The sequence below is a fragment of the Pangasianodon hypophthalmus genome, chromosome 8 (genome assembly GCF_027358585.1).
Source record: "Pangasianodon hypophthalmus isolate fPanHyp1 chromosome 8, fPanHyp1.pri, whole genome shotgun sequence".
NCBI lineage: Eukaryota > Metazoa > Chordata > Actinopteri > Siluriformes > Pangasiidae > Pangasianodon > Pangasianodon hypophthalmus.
The window spans coordinates 17,344,040-17,364,655 of record NC_069717.1 but is presented as its reverse complement, the minus strand read 5'-3'; the positions used below and the strand labels follow the sequence as shown (position 1 = coordinate 17,364,655).

The 20,616-nt window shown below is 38.5% G+C and overlaps 1 protein-coding gene across 2 annotated transcripts; it reads right to left on the bottom strand.

Annotated features, from left to right (window-relative positions):
- Positions 1-6,979: 6,979 nt before the first annotated feature.
- lhx2b (LIM homeobox 2b) lies at positions 6,980-20,280 on the bottom strand. 2 transcript variants are annotated; one of them, XM_053236524.1, is made up of 5 exons: positions 19,359-20,280; positions 17,404-17,606; positions 16,368-16,732; positions 12,070-12,275; positions 6,980-11,408 (listed from the first exon to the last, which is right to left on the bottom strand). In XM_053236524.1, exons 1-5 carry the CDS (start codon positions 19,542-19,544, stop codon positions 11,118-11,120), a joined length of 1,251 nt encoding a protein of 416 aa, XP_053092499.1. In that variant the 5' UTR covers positions 19,545-20,280; the 3' UTR covers positions 6,980-11,117. The 2 variants fall into 2 exon arrangements, with proteins under 2 accessions (XP_053092499.1, XP_026781040.1); XM_026925239.3 differs by having other exon boundaries at positions 6,981-11,408; positions 16,368-16,735.
- Positions 20,281-20,616: the final 336 nt, after the last annotated feature.

Here is a 20,616-nt window from a genome sequence, read left to right as displayed (position 1 = left end):
GAACACAAATTAAATTATTTTGTCAGAAATACACAGCACACACATCAGAGACAATAAAGGGCACAATTCAAGAACTTGAGACAGAAATATCCTTAATAGAAAAGAAAATTATCTGCAGGAATGAAGCTAGCATGGGCAGTTTACTGGAAGGAAGGAGAAAGTTTTTAAGTTCCTTCCTTGATGAACAAGCCAAAATAGCCCTAATAAGATCTCGCATTTCCAGCATTAAGGACATGTATGCCCCTATTGCCTTTTTCTTCAACCTCTCCAGAAAGGTAAAACTCCAGAACCAGATTCTGTACCTCAGATGAGCACAATAACAGAGGCAGCTGAAATTAGGAGGTAGAAGCCACAGAATTCTACACAGACCTCTACAGTGCTGTCGGCTGCAATCCACACTGCAGGGAGGAGCTACTCAGGGAGCTGCCCGAACTGACTCTGGAATAAAGCAGGATGCTAGATGCAGGTCTTGAACTGCAGAAAGTGGCCATTGCGGTTCAGCAGCTCACAGCAGGACATGCACCTGGAATTGTCGGACTACCAAATGAATTCTACAGACGTTTTTGGGGACTTTTAGGAGTGGACATGCTTGAGTTTTTTAAGAGCTCTTTTATCAATGCAGGCTACCAGTGAGCTGCACAAGAGCAGTATTGTCACTACTCCCAAAAAAAAAGGAGACTTAGGACTAGGACTCTAAAAGAACTGGAGACCTGTGGCACATCTATGAAGCAACTACAAGATTTTATCAAAATGCCTCGCAAGCAGACTAAAACAGTGTATGCACACATTAGTGCACAAAAACCAGTTCCATTGTATACCAAACCACACCATAATGGACCATCTTTTTCTAGTCAGACACATGATTGAACTATGCAAGCTGAACTCATGTGATTTAGGGTTTCTGTCGCTAGATCAGGAAAAAGCCTTGGACAGAGTTAACCATGACTATTTATTTCAGGTACTTGAAGCCTTCAGTGTAGGAAGAGATTTTCTATTGTGGCTGAAATTGTTAAAAAGAGGAATTAGACAGGGGTGCCCACTATCTGGACAACTTTATAGTTTGGCAATAGAGCCTCTGTTATGCTGGCTTAGAGTGGAACTACAGGGACTGTCAGTCAGAGGGTGCAGGAAAATCTTGTGTTGTCAGCATATGCAGATGACGTCACTGTTTTTATTAAGAACCAAGGTGACATTCAAGCACTGACCCACAACCTAGCTTTCTATACAGGCAGTGGCAGGAACGAGGGCCTCCCACTCTACTGGGCAGTCTCCAGTGGGGAAAGGTTGGCCTAAAATATCTTGGGGTGTTTTTAGGAACAACAGATTTTCAAAACAAGAACTGGGAGGGGGTAGTGGAGAAAGTGTATGCCAAGTTGTCTCAGTGGACTTGGGTCCTGCCCCAGTTGTCCTACAGGGGGAGAGTACTTTTCTTCAACAACCTGATCGCCTCCATGCTGTGGCATCATTTCACTGTTCTCGAACCTCCAGAGACATTGATCAGGGATGTCCATAAGAGGATTGTGAACTGGACAGCAATGGACTCGGGCCCCTGTTCTCTACTTGCCGCTGCAGGAGGGGGGTCAGGGCCTGATCAACTTGTCATGTCAGGTCAGAACTTTCCAAATGCAGACAGCATAGAGGCTGCTCTATGGAGACAGGCTGGCAGGGCTGGCACGGCTTATGCCTTACTACTGTGCATTGAAGATTTGACCTATGACAAAAATCTGTTCATGCTGAACCTGAGGGAAATGGACTTGTCAGCAAGAGTACCATTCTACCAGACGGTCCTGAGATCCTGGTCCTCAGTGCTGAACATCAGCAGGACCACCGCACAACCCGTTCCAAGTACTGAAGAAGAGCCGCTGTTCCACAATCCACTGATACAGTCCATAATTCTATCATCCTTATACATTCGACAGCACTTCCGGAGAGCTGGAATCACCAAAATTATAGCTAGCGATCTTTGTGCCGAGACAGGGGTACTGTCCGGCCACCTGATGCAGAGACTTCTGGGAGAGGTAGTCTCAGCCCTGCCCTCCCGGTTCAGGGAGGCTCTGGGGCAGGACCCTGGGGGAAGCTATCAGCGCCCACTGCCCTTACCAATCTCTGCTGCAGTAGAGGAGTATCAGCGAGAGGAAGAAGCACTTTTGTCCTTCCAAACACCACCACTAACAACACTGGAAAATGCCTCTATGAAAGCGCTGTATGAAACTTGTATTAAATTTGGGTATAGAGGCTCTCTGGCTGGACCGAAGGAGTCACATTGGTCAGAAATGTGGTCAAATCTATCTAATCAACTCTACAAGAATAGGGTTATCTATCTTTTTATCTATCAACTCTACAGGTATTGGCACCATATCTATCTATCTATCTATCTATCCAATCAACTCTGCAGATATTGGCACCCTATCTATCTAATAAACTCTACAAGTACTGGTAACCTATTTATCTGTTGATCTATCAACTCTACAAGTATTGGCACCCTATCTATCTATCTATCTATCCAACTCTACAAGAATAGGGTTATCTATATACAGGTATTGGCACCATATCTATCTATCTGTCTAGCTGTCTATCTATCTGTTCAACTCTACAAGTACAGCACCCTTTCTTTCATTTGCACCCTATCTATCTGTCTCTTTTTTCCTTTCTTAGCACTCCACTTTGCCTTCAGATTTCAAATTGATAACTATTTTAAACTTTTCAACCAGCTTTTTCAAGCCAGCATCAAAGTCATCTTTCTGGATTAAAATTGACTTCTTTCATTTAAATTTGAATTCTTTTTTTTTTAAGTTGACTCTTTTTATTGAAAGTTGGCTTCTTTTATTTAAATTTGACTCTTTTTTTCTAAATTTGACTCTTTTTCTTTAAAATTGACTTTTTAATTTAAAGCTGACTATTTTTATTTAAAGTTGTTTTCTTTTATTTAAAGTTGTCTTCTTTTTATTTAAACTTGACTCTTTATTTACAGTTGACAGTTGACAGTTAAAGTTGACTTCTTTTGTTTAAAGTTGACTTCTTTTTATTTACTATTCTTAATTGTCTTCTGTGCAGCTCTTGATTTCCTTTAATATTTTACGAAGCTTCCTGCAAATTAATAGAAATAACAGAAGTGCAACTATATCACATAACTGCATTGTGCTGTGCACTTTTAGCAAAAGTTCTTTAAAATAAGTTCTATTTCACTCCTTCTAACAACCAGGGGTGGTGTTTTTACACCTGGATACCTTCTGTGTGAGTGCACACATGTTTAGACTTAACACAAAGTAACATGGTGACCATATGACACTGTAAAATGCCATCAATCAATGCCCATCATTCCTTTGTCTTCTTCTTGCTTTCATACACATGTTGCACATTTTTGAGCTACACTATATTACCAAAAGTATTCGGTCACCTGCCTTAACTCACATATGAACTTAAGTGCCATCCCATTCCTAACCCATAGGGTTCAATATGATGTCGGTCCACCTTTTGCAGCTATTACAGCTTCAACTCTTCTGGGAAGGCTGTCCACAAGGTTGAGGAGTGTGTTTATAGGAATTTTTGACCATTCTTCCAAAAGCACATTGGTGAGGTCACACACTGATGTTGGTCGAGAAGGCCTGGCTCTCAGTCTCCGCTCTAATTCATTCCAAGGGTTCAGGTCAGGACTCTGTGCAGGCCAGTCAAGTTCATCCACACCAGACTCTGTCATCCATGTCTTTATGGACCTTGCTTTGTGCACTGGTGCGCAGTCATGTTGGAAGAGGAAGGGGCCCGCTCCAAACTGTTCCCACAAGGTTGGGAGCATGGAATTGTCCAAAATGTTTTGGTATCCTGAAGCATTCAAAGTTCCTTTCACTGGAACTAAGGGGCCAAGCCCAACTCCTGAAAAACAACCCCACACCATAATTCCTACTCCACCAAATTTCACACTCGGCACAATGCAGTCCGAAATGTACCGTTCTCCTGGCAACCTCCAAACCCAGACTCATCCAGCAGATTGCCAGACAGAAAAGCGTGATTCATCACTCCAGAGAACGCGTCTCCACTGCTCTAGAGTCCAGTGGCGGCGTGCTTTACACCACTGCATCCGACGCTTTGCATTGCACTTGGTGATGTGTGGCTTGGATGCAGCTGCTCGGCCATGGAAACCCATTCCATGAAGCTCTCTGCGTACTGTACTTGGGCTAATCTGAAGGTCACATGAAGTTTGGAGCTCTGTAGCAATTGACTGTGAAGAAAGTCGACGACCTCTTTGCACTATGCGCTTCAGCATCCGCTGACCCCTCTCCGTCAGTTTACGTGGCCTACCACTTCGTGGCTGAGTTGCTGTTGTTCCCAAACTCTTCCATTTTGTTGCACAGGTGGCATCCTATGACAGTTCCACGCTGGAATTCACTGAGCTCCTGAGAGCGGCCCATTCTTTCACAAATGTTTGTAAAAACAGTCTGCATGTGTAAGTGCTTGATTTTATACACCTGTGGCCAGGCCAAATGATTAGGACACCTGATTCTGATCATTTGGATGGGTGACCGAATACTTTTGGTAATATAGTGTATCTGCCAAACAGCTTGTGATTATGGTCAGAGCTAAAAGTGAAACTGTCCTCCAAAGCTGGTGAAAAACTCATATTAACTTCAGTTGTATTAATTTATTGGCACTTGTCATCACATTGCTGAGCATGCAAATTAATCAGTTCCATTAACATGCGCATACGGGCAGAAGTGGGTTACTCTCCATATTCCTGTATCATGTATACATACACACATAGAACATAAATACCAGATGTCATGTATTTTTTGTCAATTGTTTACAGTTTTTTGTATTGTCAATTGCTTACACACTAAAAGTGGTACTTGAGGCACACTCAGTGAAACCAGTAACTCATCATTATCATTATTGGACATAAACTGGAGATGTTTGAGTCAGTGAGGAACATGAGGTCACTGAACAAACTGCTCTCCATCATGGACAATCCGTCTCACCCACTCTACAACACACTACAGAGTCAGCGGAGCTCATGCTCCAAAAGACTCATTCAAATTCGTTGTCACAGAGAACGTTACAGGAGTTTATTCTTACCATTCGCAATAACATTGTACAACAGCTCACCTGTGTGTGACAGATGATAACACTTTCAAATTACACTACTACAAGAAAGCTATCATTTAGAAAGCTGTCATTATATTCTACATTCTCAAGGTTCTTCATGTTCATTATTCACTGCCAGTTTTTCACAAGTGTACTTATGTAAATACTGATGTAAATCTGGTTAAATCTACAACTGTGTTCCATATCTGCACTACTACATTTAACTTAACCTATTGTATTTTATATTTTATATTTTGTATGTATTTATTGATTACCTACACCTAGTGCTCACGTGTGAAAACACGTATAGCTAATTTGTTCACTTAGAAATCAGAGCTTGAGCACTATAAATAGGCTTCAGGTAGACTTTCTTGGTTTGGACAACAATGGAGGCCAAATTTGGAGAGAGAGTTAGAGGAAGAGGAGTGAGAGTAAGAGGGGGATTAGGACAAGGACAAAGAGTAGGAGAATGAGGAAGAGGAGAAAGCAGAACACTCACAGATGAGATCCGGGCCACTTTGGTTGACCATGTGGTCAACCATGTTTTGAGTTTCAGGGAGGCTGGGCAGATGGTCCAGCATAACTTGAGCCTCTACATTGTAGCCAGTGTCATCTTTTGTCACATTTCGAAATGAGAACAGGTAAGTAAACCTATCCTCTATACCATGCTACTGTAATTACAGCACTGCAGCACTTAAAGTACCTACTGTACCTACAGTAACATTTCATTTCATACAATTTTATTTCTTACCATTCACATCATGTTTTTGCAGAATTGCTAGACGACCCTTCAGTGGAGGAAGAAAACGGCTGTTCACAGCAGAGCAGGAACAACATATAGTGTATATGGTCATAGCAAACAACAGAATAATTTTACAACAAATGCAACACTGTCAACCCAACATTCAGTAACATAAATAGGGTGAGTTTATCCGCACTTAACCATCTCCTGAAACGCCTTCAGATTCGCAAGATGCAGCTCTACAGAGTAGCATTTAAATGAAACTGATAGTGTGAAACAACTGCGCTATGAATATATACAAGTAAGCTACTGTCCTGTCATCGGTACTGTATTCCAGTGTATTGTGCTACATATTGACTGCTGTTTGATTCATACTGTCATACAATAATGTTTTATTGTCTTGTCTGTTTCAGAGAGTTTTGGAACTAGATGCCACTGCAGAGTATCTAATGATTTTGTTTATGTTGATGTGATAGGCTTTAACCCAACCAAAACAAGATGCAGAGGAAGAAACCTCATACTACACCGCGCCATCGTCAATGTCCCTGGACAGTGTGGTGGCAACATCACAATGTGTGCAGCCATTAGTCAGAATGGTGTCCATCATCATGCCACTCTTGGTCCTTACAATACTGCCCACATTATCACCTTCCTTGATACCATGCATAATATCCTCATTCCCAATGACCAGAGGAATTTGCCAGAGCAGTCCAGGTTTGTTGTCATCTGGGACAGCGTAAGTTTCCACCAGACTACTCTGGTCTGCAATTAGTTTACTGACCATCCGCAAATTTTGATGCTCAAACTGGCACCATGTTCTCCATTTCTAAATCCAATAGAAGAGTTCTTTTCAGCATGCCGTTTCAGCATGTGAAGGTATACGATCACCAACCTCACCAATGCATACCCCTTCTACAGGCGATGGAGAAGGCCTGTGGTGACATAGACGAGGGGGCATGCCAGGGCTGGATATGACACTCCAGACGCTACTCCCTCCTCTGATTAGCCAGAGAGAACTTTGCTTGTGATGTTGATGAGGTGTTGTGGCCAGACCCAAATAGGATACACCCAATTAGTTTTTTCTTTTCAGTAACAAGCTTATTTGTTTACAGTATCTTCAAATGTATTTGCTTTGTCTTCTACTGTTCATCCTGAAGTCAAATACAATGAAAATACAATGTTTTAAAAAAATAAATAAATTTCCCCGCCTTACATTTCTGTTTATAATGTAAATATATACTGAATATGCATACATACTCTTTATACAGTATTTGTGTATGTACATGTGTGTGTGAGTGCTATGAAAACTGCTCTGCACTCCACTGCACACTGAATATGCAAAAGACACAATATAGTAGTGTTTTATATTTGTTACATCCGTGTGTATTTGGTGTGCATATGGCTAATCATTTGATGGTTTGTGTGTAAAGTTATGATGCAAAAATACTATGTTGAGAAGAGTTAAAATTGTTTTGAATGAAGTGTTTGCTTTGCTAGATAAATGTGGCACAAAGAGACATGATCCAGATAGACTGATGGCATAGCTCAGTCTTCTTAGTCAGTTAATTATGGTGTCAGTACTGTTGTGAAGCTGCACGTGTCACACCCATATCAGCAACCCCTGAAGGTGCAGACTACAATTCCTATAATCCCCAACCCTTGACATTGTAACAAGCACCTGTTCCTGTTCACAGTTACTGGTTACTCACCTGTTTGCATTCCTCTTCACTCTCATAAAAAATCCAGACTCTCACTTTGTCTTGCTCCAGCATTGTTATAAGTTCAAGCCTTTGTTCTCTACCTTGTTGTTTTGACCACAGCCAGTCATATTTGTCTTTCTAATCATTTTATCTAATTGTTCTATTGTTTTGTCTTTTCTAATTTATGCCTACATGCCAGTCTTCTGACCATGAGCCTGTCTTCGCTTTGAGTATTGTCTAGCACTTCCTGATTGGTTTTAAATAAAACCATACATCTGCAAATGTGTCTGTCCGCCTTCATGCCAGCATGCAGAGTGAACTGCCCTGATTGCCTTTCATTGGCTGAATATTTGTGTCACAACTAATTTTACACATTGTATTTTTTGGGAAGCACTGTATTGACAGTAATGTATTTTGCAAAGGACAAGATCAGATAAATGCTTCCCATTGTTTGTGGACACATGACCATCACACCCTGGCTGGGCAAACAGCTAGAATTTCTCACTTTAATTACTCTGTGGTGAGAAAGCAGACAGATAAACCAATCTGCCCTTATGTGAATTTATTGCTCATTTCAGGACCTGGTAATGTTCAGGGACCAGCACACTGCCTTGCATATTGTAAGGCATTAACTAGTAGAAGTAAATCTCTAGATTTAAACAGATCAGCAATAACATTTTACTTAGTTTACTCAGCAGCCATAAAATGTTTTACCTGGCTATTCTGAGCCAAATTCAGTTTCGGCACCTAAGTACCAGATTTAGCAATGGAAAAATATTGTGAGCCAGAAGTGGCCCTATTGTAAACAGCCATATTTAAAATTTGTTTAAAAGTTGTAAGCATTTGATTTCGGGGTGTGACTGTGTTCTACCAGTCAGCTTCAGACAGGTTCATCACTGTCATTCCCTGTGGGCATGTTGGGCAAATGAAGTGGTAAGCATTGGTGGTTATTGGTGTTATTATTCATTTGATCAGGTATATAACCTTGTTGCCATATCCATGATGTGCTCTTTATTGTATGCTCACTGCGAACCCTAAAATTCACTCAAATTTGTGCCTTGACTTATTTTGTTAAGTTGTGTTTTATGATCTTAATTAGGAACATACAATAATGAATATCGTGGTGCCTGGCTAGCTCAGTTGGTAGAGCATGGGACTCTTGATCTCAGGATCATGGATTTGAGGCCCACATTGAGTGCCAACCCCAGTCACTGGGGTGCACAGGCTAGTGCACTCTCAGTGCCACTCCCAAGCCCAGATAAAAGAGGAGGGTTGCGTCAGGAAGGATATCCGGTCTAAAACCTGTGCCAAATCAATATGCAGACAATGGGAGGTGAGCCACTGTGGCGACCCCTAACAGGAGCTGCCGAAAGAACAGCAATAAATATAGTCATGTAGAGTATCCCAGTGTGTCAGTTCATTTGTATAAGAAGCAATAAATTGAATTCTCGAATTTTCTATGTTTCCATACACAGTACATTGCAGCAATAAAAGTTCAATTATAAAACTACATAAACTATGGAAAATTGGTATCCATCATTACTGTATGATTCTATAGCATTTCTTTTAAGACTGCTGTTACTGTTGTAATTTCAGGTCATGAAACAAATAACCACATAATATTTAAAACCGAATTATAGAGAAAATCCATGGCAATGTCTTCTATCAAATAGAAATAGTAACATAAAAGTTAAAATGTCAGTCATCTGAGTTAAATAAGGTTATGATAAAATATTATGTAAATCTCGTAACCATGCCCACCTTATGGTTTTGCTCTGCATACATTATATGGCCAAAAGTTTGTGGACACCTGATCATCACACCCATATGTGCTTTTTGAGCATCCCATTCCAGATATAGTCAAGCTGTAGAAATGCTACATCTTACAATGATATCCTATTCAATTATGTGCTTCCAACTTTGTGACAACAGTTTGGGGAAGGCCGACATATGGGTGTGATGGTCATGTGTCCACAAACTTTTGATCATATAGTGTATAAATAAATCTTTCAATAAACACATTCCCTGTTAATCTGAAAACACTGATCACAATGGAATAAATAATGGCATCATAACTACAGTAATAGTAATGAGAGATGAGATCTCACATATTTTCACTACAAAAACCTCTTCTTTCTCAGTTTATGGCAATAACAAGGATGACCAGATACAATTCATTTATATATTTTGCACAGAACTGAAGATTTACATCAAATGCGATATTGTGAGGAATGCTCAAAGAAACACCTCAGGAGTCAGTCCAACCCATACAGCATCTTCAACAAGACGCCCGTGGTCACCATGGAAACATTCACCCCGTTTCCAACACTGTCACGTCTCAATAATTGAAAAAGAAATCATCCATCTACAACAAAATATGTAGTGTTTCTTTCATTTGAGTTTATGAAACAATTTCATATTTACTGATTTACATTACCCTGTTCTGAGCAACGTCCCTCAAAACTAGTACATATAGTCAACCAGCTGTAGTATTTTTTCAGTGCACTTATTTTACTTATTTATTTATTTCTTTCTTTCTTTTTTTTTTTTTTGCTAAGATGAAGTGTGTATTAAGGTTTTAGCTGCTGTTCTATTATTTCCAGTGGATTCTTAGTGAGGTAAGATGTTGAGTTAAGATCATTTACATGATATTTCATTTTTTTTAAGTTTCTCTTAGAAGAGAAAGAGATAAAAGGCAAGAGAGAGAGCAAAAGGGAGGGAGAGAGGGAGAGAAGGAAAGAGAGGGTATGTACCTGCATTTAATGCTCATGTTTATGCAGAGCTACCAACCCTTGTCCTCTCAATGGATAAAATACACATATTCAAATTCAATTCATTTTTAGCAGTGAGAAATGGACTTTGTATAGGGTTACTAAAATGCAGCATAAGGCACGTGACAGTCAGGATTTTACTGTTTATGAATTTCATCTCAAAATTATTCATATTATAATCCATTTTCCTCACATTGACCCCTGTGTGCAGTTACATAAATAAAAGGCTGAAGAAAGAAGTCAATTCCCATATGATGTGAGCACTTTTATCCTCAGTCTTGTGCTGTAAACATAGTTATATAAGAAGGAAATAAAAATTCAAATAATTTCTCTTCAATTCCATCAAAGACCAAAAACAACAACAAAAACGTCAATATCCTTTCACTGAGGCATGCTTGCCTCTATGCAATACTCTGAAAGAGGCTCAAGATCAAACAAAAGCTTTTTACTTTTTAACCAATTTCAAGTTTGTTTTTGTCTTTCCCCCTACTTTGTGTAATTTAACAGTCTTTTAATTGTCTCTGGTTCTAGCTGGCATGACCATAAGTTTGCATTTTGTTGGGTCTATTGAAAACAATGCCCAGGCTGGAACATCTGTGACTTGTACAGTTACAAAGTTTTGTGCCACTAATCACAGCTGCATTATCACACCATTTTACAAACAGCACCTGTAAGCATCGGGGCTAGGAATGGTGTTATGACGTTATGTGGTGTCCAAGTAAAGTGAACCAGTAACGGATTCCTTCACAACTTAGATCAGAAAACAGGATGTGCTCTGTAATTACACAGCTATAAGAGTCAGTGGTGATTATCGCTGAGTGGCAGGCATCAGAAGAGACTGGTAAGTGTGGTCTGAGAAGGACTCCGGCATTCACGCACATCCAAGGTGCCTGGCACAGAGGTCAGTACAGAGGTGACGGTGGGCATGGTAGGGTTAGTGAGGTCTGTGAGTGTGGTTGGAGTGCTAGACGGGCTCATAGAGGCATTCGAAATTTCTGATGCAGGACCAGATGGGGTTCCACCAGCTAGAGTTGACCCATCTGAAGCCTTGTCCACTCCACTGTTCTCCTGACGCAGAAGATTTCGTCGGAATTTGGCCCTGGCATTCTGGAACCAGACCTGAAACAACATGGCAATCCATCCATTAGTAACGAACCCATGAGGGAAAAAGGCATTTGAAATGGAATGACAAAGGAAAAGCACTCTCATTAAAGGGTTAGCAGGCTCATCCAAGCAAATGACTGCTTTGTTTTCTAGATGTGATAATTAGGGCTTTTATGCTTAACAGTCTTTTTGTTTATTTCATTTCTCTCTTTCTTTAGTTCTTCAAGCAATTATCTGTCACATTTATGAGGAAACTACGGCCTATATTGATCTCCCTTCCTTTCAATGATAGCTGATGAAGCAGCTGGTTCTTGATGCAAGGCTCATTTTCAGATTTGTTTTGGAATGTAATAATTCTTTTATTTGTCTCTTCTATTGGGTCCCATTTTGTTTATTTTATATATTTTTTTTAATTTCATATTTTTGTAGTAACTTTCACAGAATTGACAACTCATTGACCTTAATTACAATGCTCATTTTTCTAATTAAAAATTCATTGGAAGAATTCAACTTAGGATAGTCTTGTTTAATTTCATGCCTGTATAAGGTTTCAGAAAAGGTTTATATTAAGAAACATATACTTTAAAATTTTATGAAATTCAAATCAGTGTTTGAATCAGTATTGGAATTAACAGGCGTCATGGCTTTAATACAGACAAAATTGTGGATTTCTTACCTGAAGTACACGCTTTGTAAGACCTGTTTTCTGTGCCAGCTGTTTCAAATCCTTGGCATCAGGATTGTGGTTGATGGCAAAGTAGGACTTCATGGTTCTCAGCTGATGGTGCTTGAAGGAAGTTCGCATTCTCTTGGTCTTCTGACCAGAACTGTACTGAGATTCTCTGTCCATGGGATCCCCATCATTTTCATTGCAGCTTAGTGCTGTTTTAAAGAAAACATCAGGAAATATATTTCTCATGCAACAGACAATTATACAAATTGGTTCACAAGTAGCCTTTAATTGCTATACTTAATCATGGCAAACCATTGGTACAATATGTTTTTGCACAAAAAAAATAAAATAAATAAAAAGTAAGAGTCAGAACATCATATGTGGAAAGTCTCCAACTGTATATAAATTGAATATCCAAATAGTAATTATATCAGATACATAAGGCAGGCTTGGTGTCTTCATTTCAGTTAGGTATGCTGAACTACCACAGCATGATACAGAGACATTTCCCAGCCAATTCTCTTCTAATAAACCTTTATAGTAGCAGAATCAGTTGTGTTGACAGTGAGTTGCTTCTTCAGATTCTATGCAAGACTATAAAATAATGAGGTGCCATTTTGAGTGCTTTTTCTTTTTTTCAGTTTTCTAATTGTTACATTTAAACTTCACTTAAATAATTGCTTGTTTATATGCATCCGGATTTTTACTGTTAAACTCGTACATGAAAGTGATATACTCTTTGATTTCATGCAAGGAAAAAGGGGGAAATCCAGTTCCCTACAGACCAGGGGAAATAGTTTATAGATAATACATACCCATTTTATTTATTTGATATAATTTTGTTTAAAAAGAATCACACATAAATAATATTTATCCAAATACAACAGATTTATGTTTTTCTTTTTTTCTTTTTCTTTTTTGCTTTAACAGATTTACTTTTCTTTTTTTCTTTTTTTTTATCTAAAGGATTATAACAAAGTAATAACAAAGTGCAAAAATTTGCCTAACAACTTTTACTTATTTTCAGACTTATTAGCCATAAAAATATTAGCCATGCCTGTTTATTTATAACATTCATTTGCATGTGGCCCAGCAATTGGAGATTTAGCTTGCAGTGAAGCGTTTTTAAAGATACTGACGCAGAGAGTTGTGGGCAGTAATTCTTGGCAGAGGTTGAAGTGTTGCTAGACGCAAGACAGTTCAGGAATTCTGTTTTCTCTGACAAGTGCAAATATTACTCACGGAAAAACCGTCTGATCAGCACGTCGGATAATTAACCTTTAATGTGTGCAACGATGCACATGGCGAGTAAATGGATTGTAAACGATGGAAATCTGGCAATTGATAAATACTACTGTTCATCGAAATACAGTCTAAGTGAATAGTATGTGGAGTCTAGTTTTATAGTAGTAAATTAATCCGTAGTCTGCCCTCTTTACTACAACCTGATATGATACTGATCAGTGTTTAACACAGTCTCACAGGGGCAGGGGCAGGGGCAGTTGTCCTAAGCAGCTGTAGCTTCGAAATAGTTCATTAGTATGACTTTTAACGAAACTGTTTATGTGAGCTAATGTTTTATCCTCCTTTCTGGGCATTTCGCCGTGGTTGTGGTTCCTGTAACCTGAAGGGGGCAGCAGTCATCGAAAGCAAAAATGTCTCCGTACATGCTGTCTACTAATACGTGCGTGAGGCACTGTGCAGTGATTTAACAGGAAATTAGTTATTTGATATCTGACAATTCGTTGTATTGATCGTATTGTTCTAGCCAATCCCTAAACTCATTTTTAAAGTTATGTAGTGGCTCAGGTCCAGAACCCAGAAAAACATGGTAAGGTGACTCATGGACTTTAGTGTGACACGGAAATGAGTTTTTCAAATTTAATATCACGATAAAGAGAGTTGAAGTCATTTCAGTGGGTAAAAATGGAATAACACAAAGCTACTTGGCATTAGCTATAAAAAGCTGTGAAAATATTCACTGAGCAGTAAAATGAACGCCTTTTAAAAATGTATTTGGACTAGAATGTGTAGGCCTAACCTTACATTAACCTTATATATATATATATATATATATATATATATATATATATATATATATATATATATATATATATATATATATTGTTCGCTGAAAGTCCTCATATTTGCAATTTCGATTATGATTATCACAGATCGGCCACATATTAGAATTTTATTGTCTCCTTAGAAACGACAGCAAAACTTAATGGAAAGTCAAACAATAAAATTAAGCACAAATAACATTGTAATTTGAAAATGACCTGAATATTATTGAGTTGTTTGTGAATTTGGGCACGTGATTATAAGCAGGGGCTCAAGGCATCATTTGGGCTAAGCAAAGGAAAGTGAAATAGATTAGGTCTGAGAAAGTTATTTATAATTTTTCTTCCCCTCCAAAACCTCTCTATGTTGAGTTCTTTTCCACTTTCACATCTTTTTATTTTTCTAGAAGTCTCGACTTGCACCTAAGTAAATTCCCACTTGTCAGCCATGTATCTGTCATCATTCATTCCCAAAGCATTTAATGCAGGAGTTCACGAGTCACGTTGCTGCTAATTGTCGTAAGCTCAAGGACACTAACATTCTAGAATTTATGCATACTAGTTTTGAGCATTATACAACTGCAGCGATCAAAATTCCTAAATAAGTTTCTCTCTCAAACAAAACTTAGCTGTAATCGAATCAAGACAAAATTTAGCCTGAAAAACACGGTCTCTGAAACATGCGAAGTAACTACACTCTTAGAAAATTTAGAACCCTTAAAGGGTTCTTCAGTTGTACCTTTAGGGGAAAACCTTAAAGAATTTAGAGCCATTTTTGAAGCCAAGAACCCTTAATTAACCATTGAACCCCAAAGAACCTCTGAAGGACATTTCTTCTAAGAGAGTAAGGGGTAATTGTATTTTTAATTAGCATATAACCTTCTGACTGAAGCTAAATGATCAGAAAATCTGAAATGTTAACCTCTGCGGGTGATTAATTTATATATTATCATATATAGTATATATATATATATATATATATATATATATATATATATATATATATATATATATGTATATATATACGATATACATATACGATATATTAATGAGTGTGTATATTTGTGTGTAAGAGAGAGAGAGAGAGAGAGAGAGAGAGAGAGAGAAAACACTAAAAATCGTCTGTGTGAGGAGTTACTAGGCCTTATTTAAAATAGTTTCACAGTTTTTTTCCAATTTTAGCTATAGTTATATGTTAATTTGATGGTTTTGCTGTCTATGTTTTGTTTGTTTGTTTCATTTCCTCTCACAGCTAGATTTTAAGACATTTTTCTCAACAAATGTGGAATTGCACTAGTTTACGTTCAGTAGAAAATGCCCGCTACGTTGCCTAATTAAGTTCATATATCAAAATATATGTTACAAAACAGCAATAATTGCGTTGAAGATTATATTCACAAATGTACATCCTATCATCCTTTCTATATTTTTCAGTTTATTTTTATAGCTCTTTTGGATAGATTATCATCAAACAGGCTGCTGTTAAAAAGTGGCCTATTTTATTTACTCGTGGCTACTATTGTCAGATATGTGTTTTCAGACTTCTGCATGACTAAAAATCTCTAGTACTTCCTACTAAGACATTATCTTTTAGCATTTGTAGGGTTAAAGAAAACACCCTTTAAATCTATGGTTTGTAGCGCAAGATAACTTCTTTTCTTATGATAGTTAGGTTTCATTTGAAATGTAAAGGTTTGCACAGCCTGAAACGTAAAACATAACGCTAAGCCAGTGCCTTTAAATGTATTGTTTATAGAAGCCAATATGTTCTTTGTTGCATTGGTCTTTGTAGGCCTAGTTTAAAGTTGCCAACAGCCTGAGACTCTGAAAATAACAATGCTTTTTCGATGCACCGTTTGCATTCCAAAACAGCGCTCACCTGCACTGTAGGAGGCCATGTCTGCTCTGTACCACAGGTCATTTGAAATAAGACTTACTACTACTTTATTGCTTACTTCTTAAAATGTACTAACTTACAACCAGGACTTACAACTCAGTGATTGTATTGATTATGGAATCTTTAAATCTATGTTTTATGTCTTCTTTATTCCATTAACCTATGCTTTGCATAGCCTGAAAATTGAAAGCCTGAAAAAGAACAATTCTTTTGCGATGCACCACTTACTTTACTGATACATTATAACAGTAGCTTAGCCTCACACATAAAAAAAACATTAAAATTGCAGCACTTTTCCGACGCACTGCTTGCATCTCAGCAGTTAAAAAAATAGCTCTCACCTGCGTTATAAGCGGCCAAATCTGCTCCGGGCCCGGGGCTTTTCCTTTTCCTCGGGCGTCCTTTCTGTACGCTGCCAACTCCATTGTAGTAGGAGAGCGCGAGCGCCCCCGCTGTACCCAGCGCTTTACTTGGAGCCACGTCTGTGTGATTGAAGTGTCCGTACTCCCCCTGCACGAGCGTCTCGAAGTGTAAACGGCAGTACACGAGACTGTCCTTCATGCCGAAATGGTCGCCAGTGGTCAGCATTTTGTTGCACGTCGTGCACGTGAAACAGTTTAAGTGGTAAACCAAGTCCCGAGCTCGCATTACCATTTCCGAGGCTGAAATCCCGAGATGGCAGCGCGCGCACCTCTGCACCGAAAACCTTCTGCACAAGAGAGACACAGCCATGAGCCTAGATTGAATAGATTAACGACATACAAGTAGTATATAATTTTTTTTTTTTATCTCCAATAGGCCTAGTCTGCTACCGAAACTGGAGGTATCATTATTTCATTTTTAAAAAGTGCACTGTTGAGTCTGATATTTACTGCTGTAAACAACAATAAACACCCAAGCTGATAAATGCAATAATTATCCATAAATGCCAATATTTTAATTTACTACATTTTCTGACAAATAACGTGGCGGTATTAACGCTGTATTGTAAAATAGCATTCGCTTAATAGACCTAGATAATAATATTTAATATTATTACCGGAATTTAAGACAAAATATGTGCCTGCCATGAGCCTGCTGAATGACATCTCGTTTAATTGTAGGCTTACCTCATTTTCATCCATTAAAATATAACCACTGTTACAATAAAATATCACTCAGAAGCAGAAAAACGTTTGCAATATTGCTAGCTTTAAGAGGGTTAAGTAATATGTCAATTTGCTGTTTATTTTCTTTCGTGAAGAACGTGCAGAGTATGTGTCTGTGGCTACATTCTTAAAGACAGCAAAAGCAGACTCAGCTTAGTGAAATCTGGCTTGCATGAAGCCATATTGCTGTCTTGGAAAGTTGGCACCCATGTGTGTGCGAGCCACACACCTGTAATAGTCTTCCTTGCAGTAGATGCTTCCATCCTTACTGAAGCAGGTGAGCTCGGACTCCAGGTTGAGTTTGCACTCGCAGCACTTCAGACAGCGCATGTGCCACTGCTTGTCTACGGCAAGCAAGTAATAGCGGTCGGATATTTTCCCCCCGCAGCCAGCACACAGAGCCACACGCTCACCGCTCATCGACGGCATGCTCTGAGGAGAAACACCACATACAGGTTCAGCAAAGACTGCGCCCAAACTGCCCCAAAAGCATATTTTATTACCATTTGATAGCAAAAAAAAAAAAAAATCAATGATATGATCCTAAAATCTGAGGTTGCAACCGTATCTCAATACAAAACTGCATGGTCTCTCATAAAAACGAATGACTTCATGCGAATTAAAGTGAAAACTCTGAGTGCTAATTCTTGTGAACTGAAAAGTTGTATACTGAACATTGGTTGATTAGAGATGCTTAGTTCCCAGAGCTGGTACATTTTTAACAAGGTGTCTAAAAAAGGGAAAATAGAGGACATGAAGCACGTGAAGGGTCAAAAAATATACATCTAGACTTTTAAATAGATATTATAGATGTGCATTTTACTATTTACATATTTTTAAACAAATATGATGCTGTTTGATCGCGATAGCTATGTTTTGCACCTGCACTCACGATCATGGCCATTGCATCTTTTTCAAAGGGCATAATTCCTGCATATTAAATGTGCGTCTCTCTCTCTCTCTCTCTCTCTCTCTCTCACACACACACACACACACACACACGCAGTAATAATAATAATAAAAAGAAGAAGAAGTGACGATATTGTTAAAATGTGACTATTATTATTATTATTATTATTATTATTATTATTATTATTATTATACAGTCATCACACACTCTTTCGACACAAGAAACGGTAGCCCTTATGTAATAATAATAATAATAATAATAATAATAATATCGAATAAGTAACGATATTAAAATGTGACATTATTGTTATTATTATTATTATTATTATTATTGTTGTTGTTGTTGTTGTTATCATTGTAATAAGGGCTATAGTTTCTTGTGTCGAAAGAGTGTGTGATGACTGTGTACTAAAAACTTCAAGACACACCATCTACAGACATGCACACAATGTGGATTTTACTATATATTTAGAGTCTAGTGTTAAAATGAATTACCACTGTTTAGCCACAGTGTTTTTAATTTACATAAATTTCATATAAATTAAATATATATATATATATATATATATATATATATATATATATATATATATATATATAAAATGGCGCTCAAAAAAAGCCCCATCATTGGTTGGCGACTCATCTATATGGGCTGTGCAGCACATGAGCCACAACTTCTCCAAATATTAATTAAATGTATTTTATATTATTTCATTTTACTTTATTTTTACTCGAATGGATGGCTTATAACTAGCATACATTTGGCCTAAACTGGATACCACGTTAAACAACTCTGAAGGCTTTGGTAGAGGTCACTAAAATACTTGCAAACATCAAAACTGTTTCATAAAACTGGCCTATAATTTAATAGTTCGATTTTATATCAATGACACGGAGATCGTGAGCATTTTATCAACTACTTGTTTACTCGTGAAAATCATTCTGCAACCAATTACGCTATTACGAATTACAAATTAATAATAATGGAAAGAAAACGTGTGATATTAACAAATGTATTAAATTTCATCCCTCGCTGGCTATAATTTATACCATTGATTTGGGCTTGCATTATTAGTTTAATATTCGCTGAAGTCTGAAAATTCATAAATCATATGATATAGGTTGTAATATTTTTAAATAGTAAAGTATCTTAATTTAAAATTTGTAAAAAGTTCGTAGATTCTTGTGAACGCATCCTTGGCCTTGTAAAAGTGTGAAAATGGAAATTGTAGCATTTTTTCAGGCAAAGTGCCTGCAGCGTGTGTTATCACCTACCGTTTCTCTTTCGCCCATATCTATTGCCGAGCTGATAGCAGCCGAGTCGCTCTTGCCTCTGCGCTCAATTTCTTCCATCACGCCGTGAATGTCGCCTCCGGGCAGGCCGTGGAAAAGCATCGCGGACGGGAGCGAAAAGCACGTGTTTGCTTCAGTAAGATACAGACCTGGCCCTTTGCGGTTCATATGACTTCGTTCATGAACGCGCCGTTATAGGACTCCTAATCAGAAGCTAATACTTTGCTGTTCTTTTACCGTTACTGCCTTTTATCCAGTGTAGGTAAATGGACCTAGACACACACATCAACGGCACACAGAACGCACACACTCGGATGTCGGTGCATTCCGGAGCTTTGAGCACGTACCACAACGGAGGCCACTTTTGTAATGCTCGTCTGAAGTGTTTCGTGGGCAATTTTCAGTTGGACAGACGTGTGTCATCACACTGTTAAACTGAACAAGACGGTTTTTCTTTTCGGTTCTTAGGATGGAGGAGGTTGCAGGCGTACTTCACCGAAAATCCATTTTTTTCTCATCGCCGAATAAAAATTAATCCTGAATAGTGTGGAAATTTCGACTACAATTTCAACCTTTCGACTTTTACTAGTGTTTGCATCTTCGTCGTGTTTTCGCTTCCTCTGCGGCGCTTTGTCATTTCAAAAGATGTCCAACTTCAGCACGACAGAAGGCTCCAGTGAATGATAAACACTAACATATCGACGCCTTTAACGATGGCTACTTTAATGCCAAGTGCTTGTTTATAGCCACATATTCTCTGAAAAGGAGCTGTTGTTATTCGCAAGCGATGTGTCCCTCCTGTAGTCGCAGCCAAATGTAAGTAACTGACGAGGAGGAGTTGAGTGCACTTTTGGGGTATGCGTATGTGTGTCTATTATGGCTGTGTTTTGCCAGCCCCCTACTCCTGTTCTCGGTTCTCTAAATCCGCGCGACACTCCGCGCCTTTTCTACGGAGACCTTGACGTCACAGCGCACCGCGCACAGTCATTGGCTGCGCGGCGCTGTCAGACTCATGATAAGAGCGACGTGTAGAAGTATTGCCGGGATTTAAGTTCGTCCGGATACAAATGTGATGGTAACTCACGCGCAAATTATCTTTTTAATATTTGTTGCATATGGTTGGGTGTATTCATTTGACTTAAATAAGAGACCTAGCTAATTAACTAAAAACTTATGAATATGATTATGCTAATCAGCGAAGCGCTATGTTATGCCAATGTTCGGTGGTTACTTTGGAGTG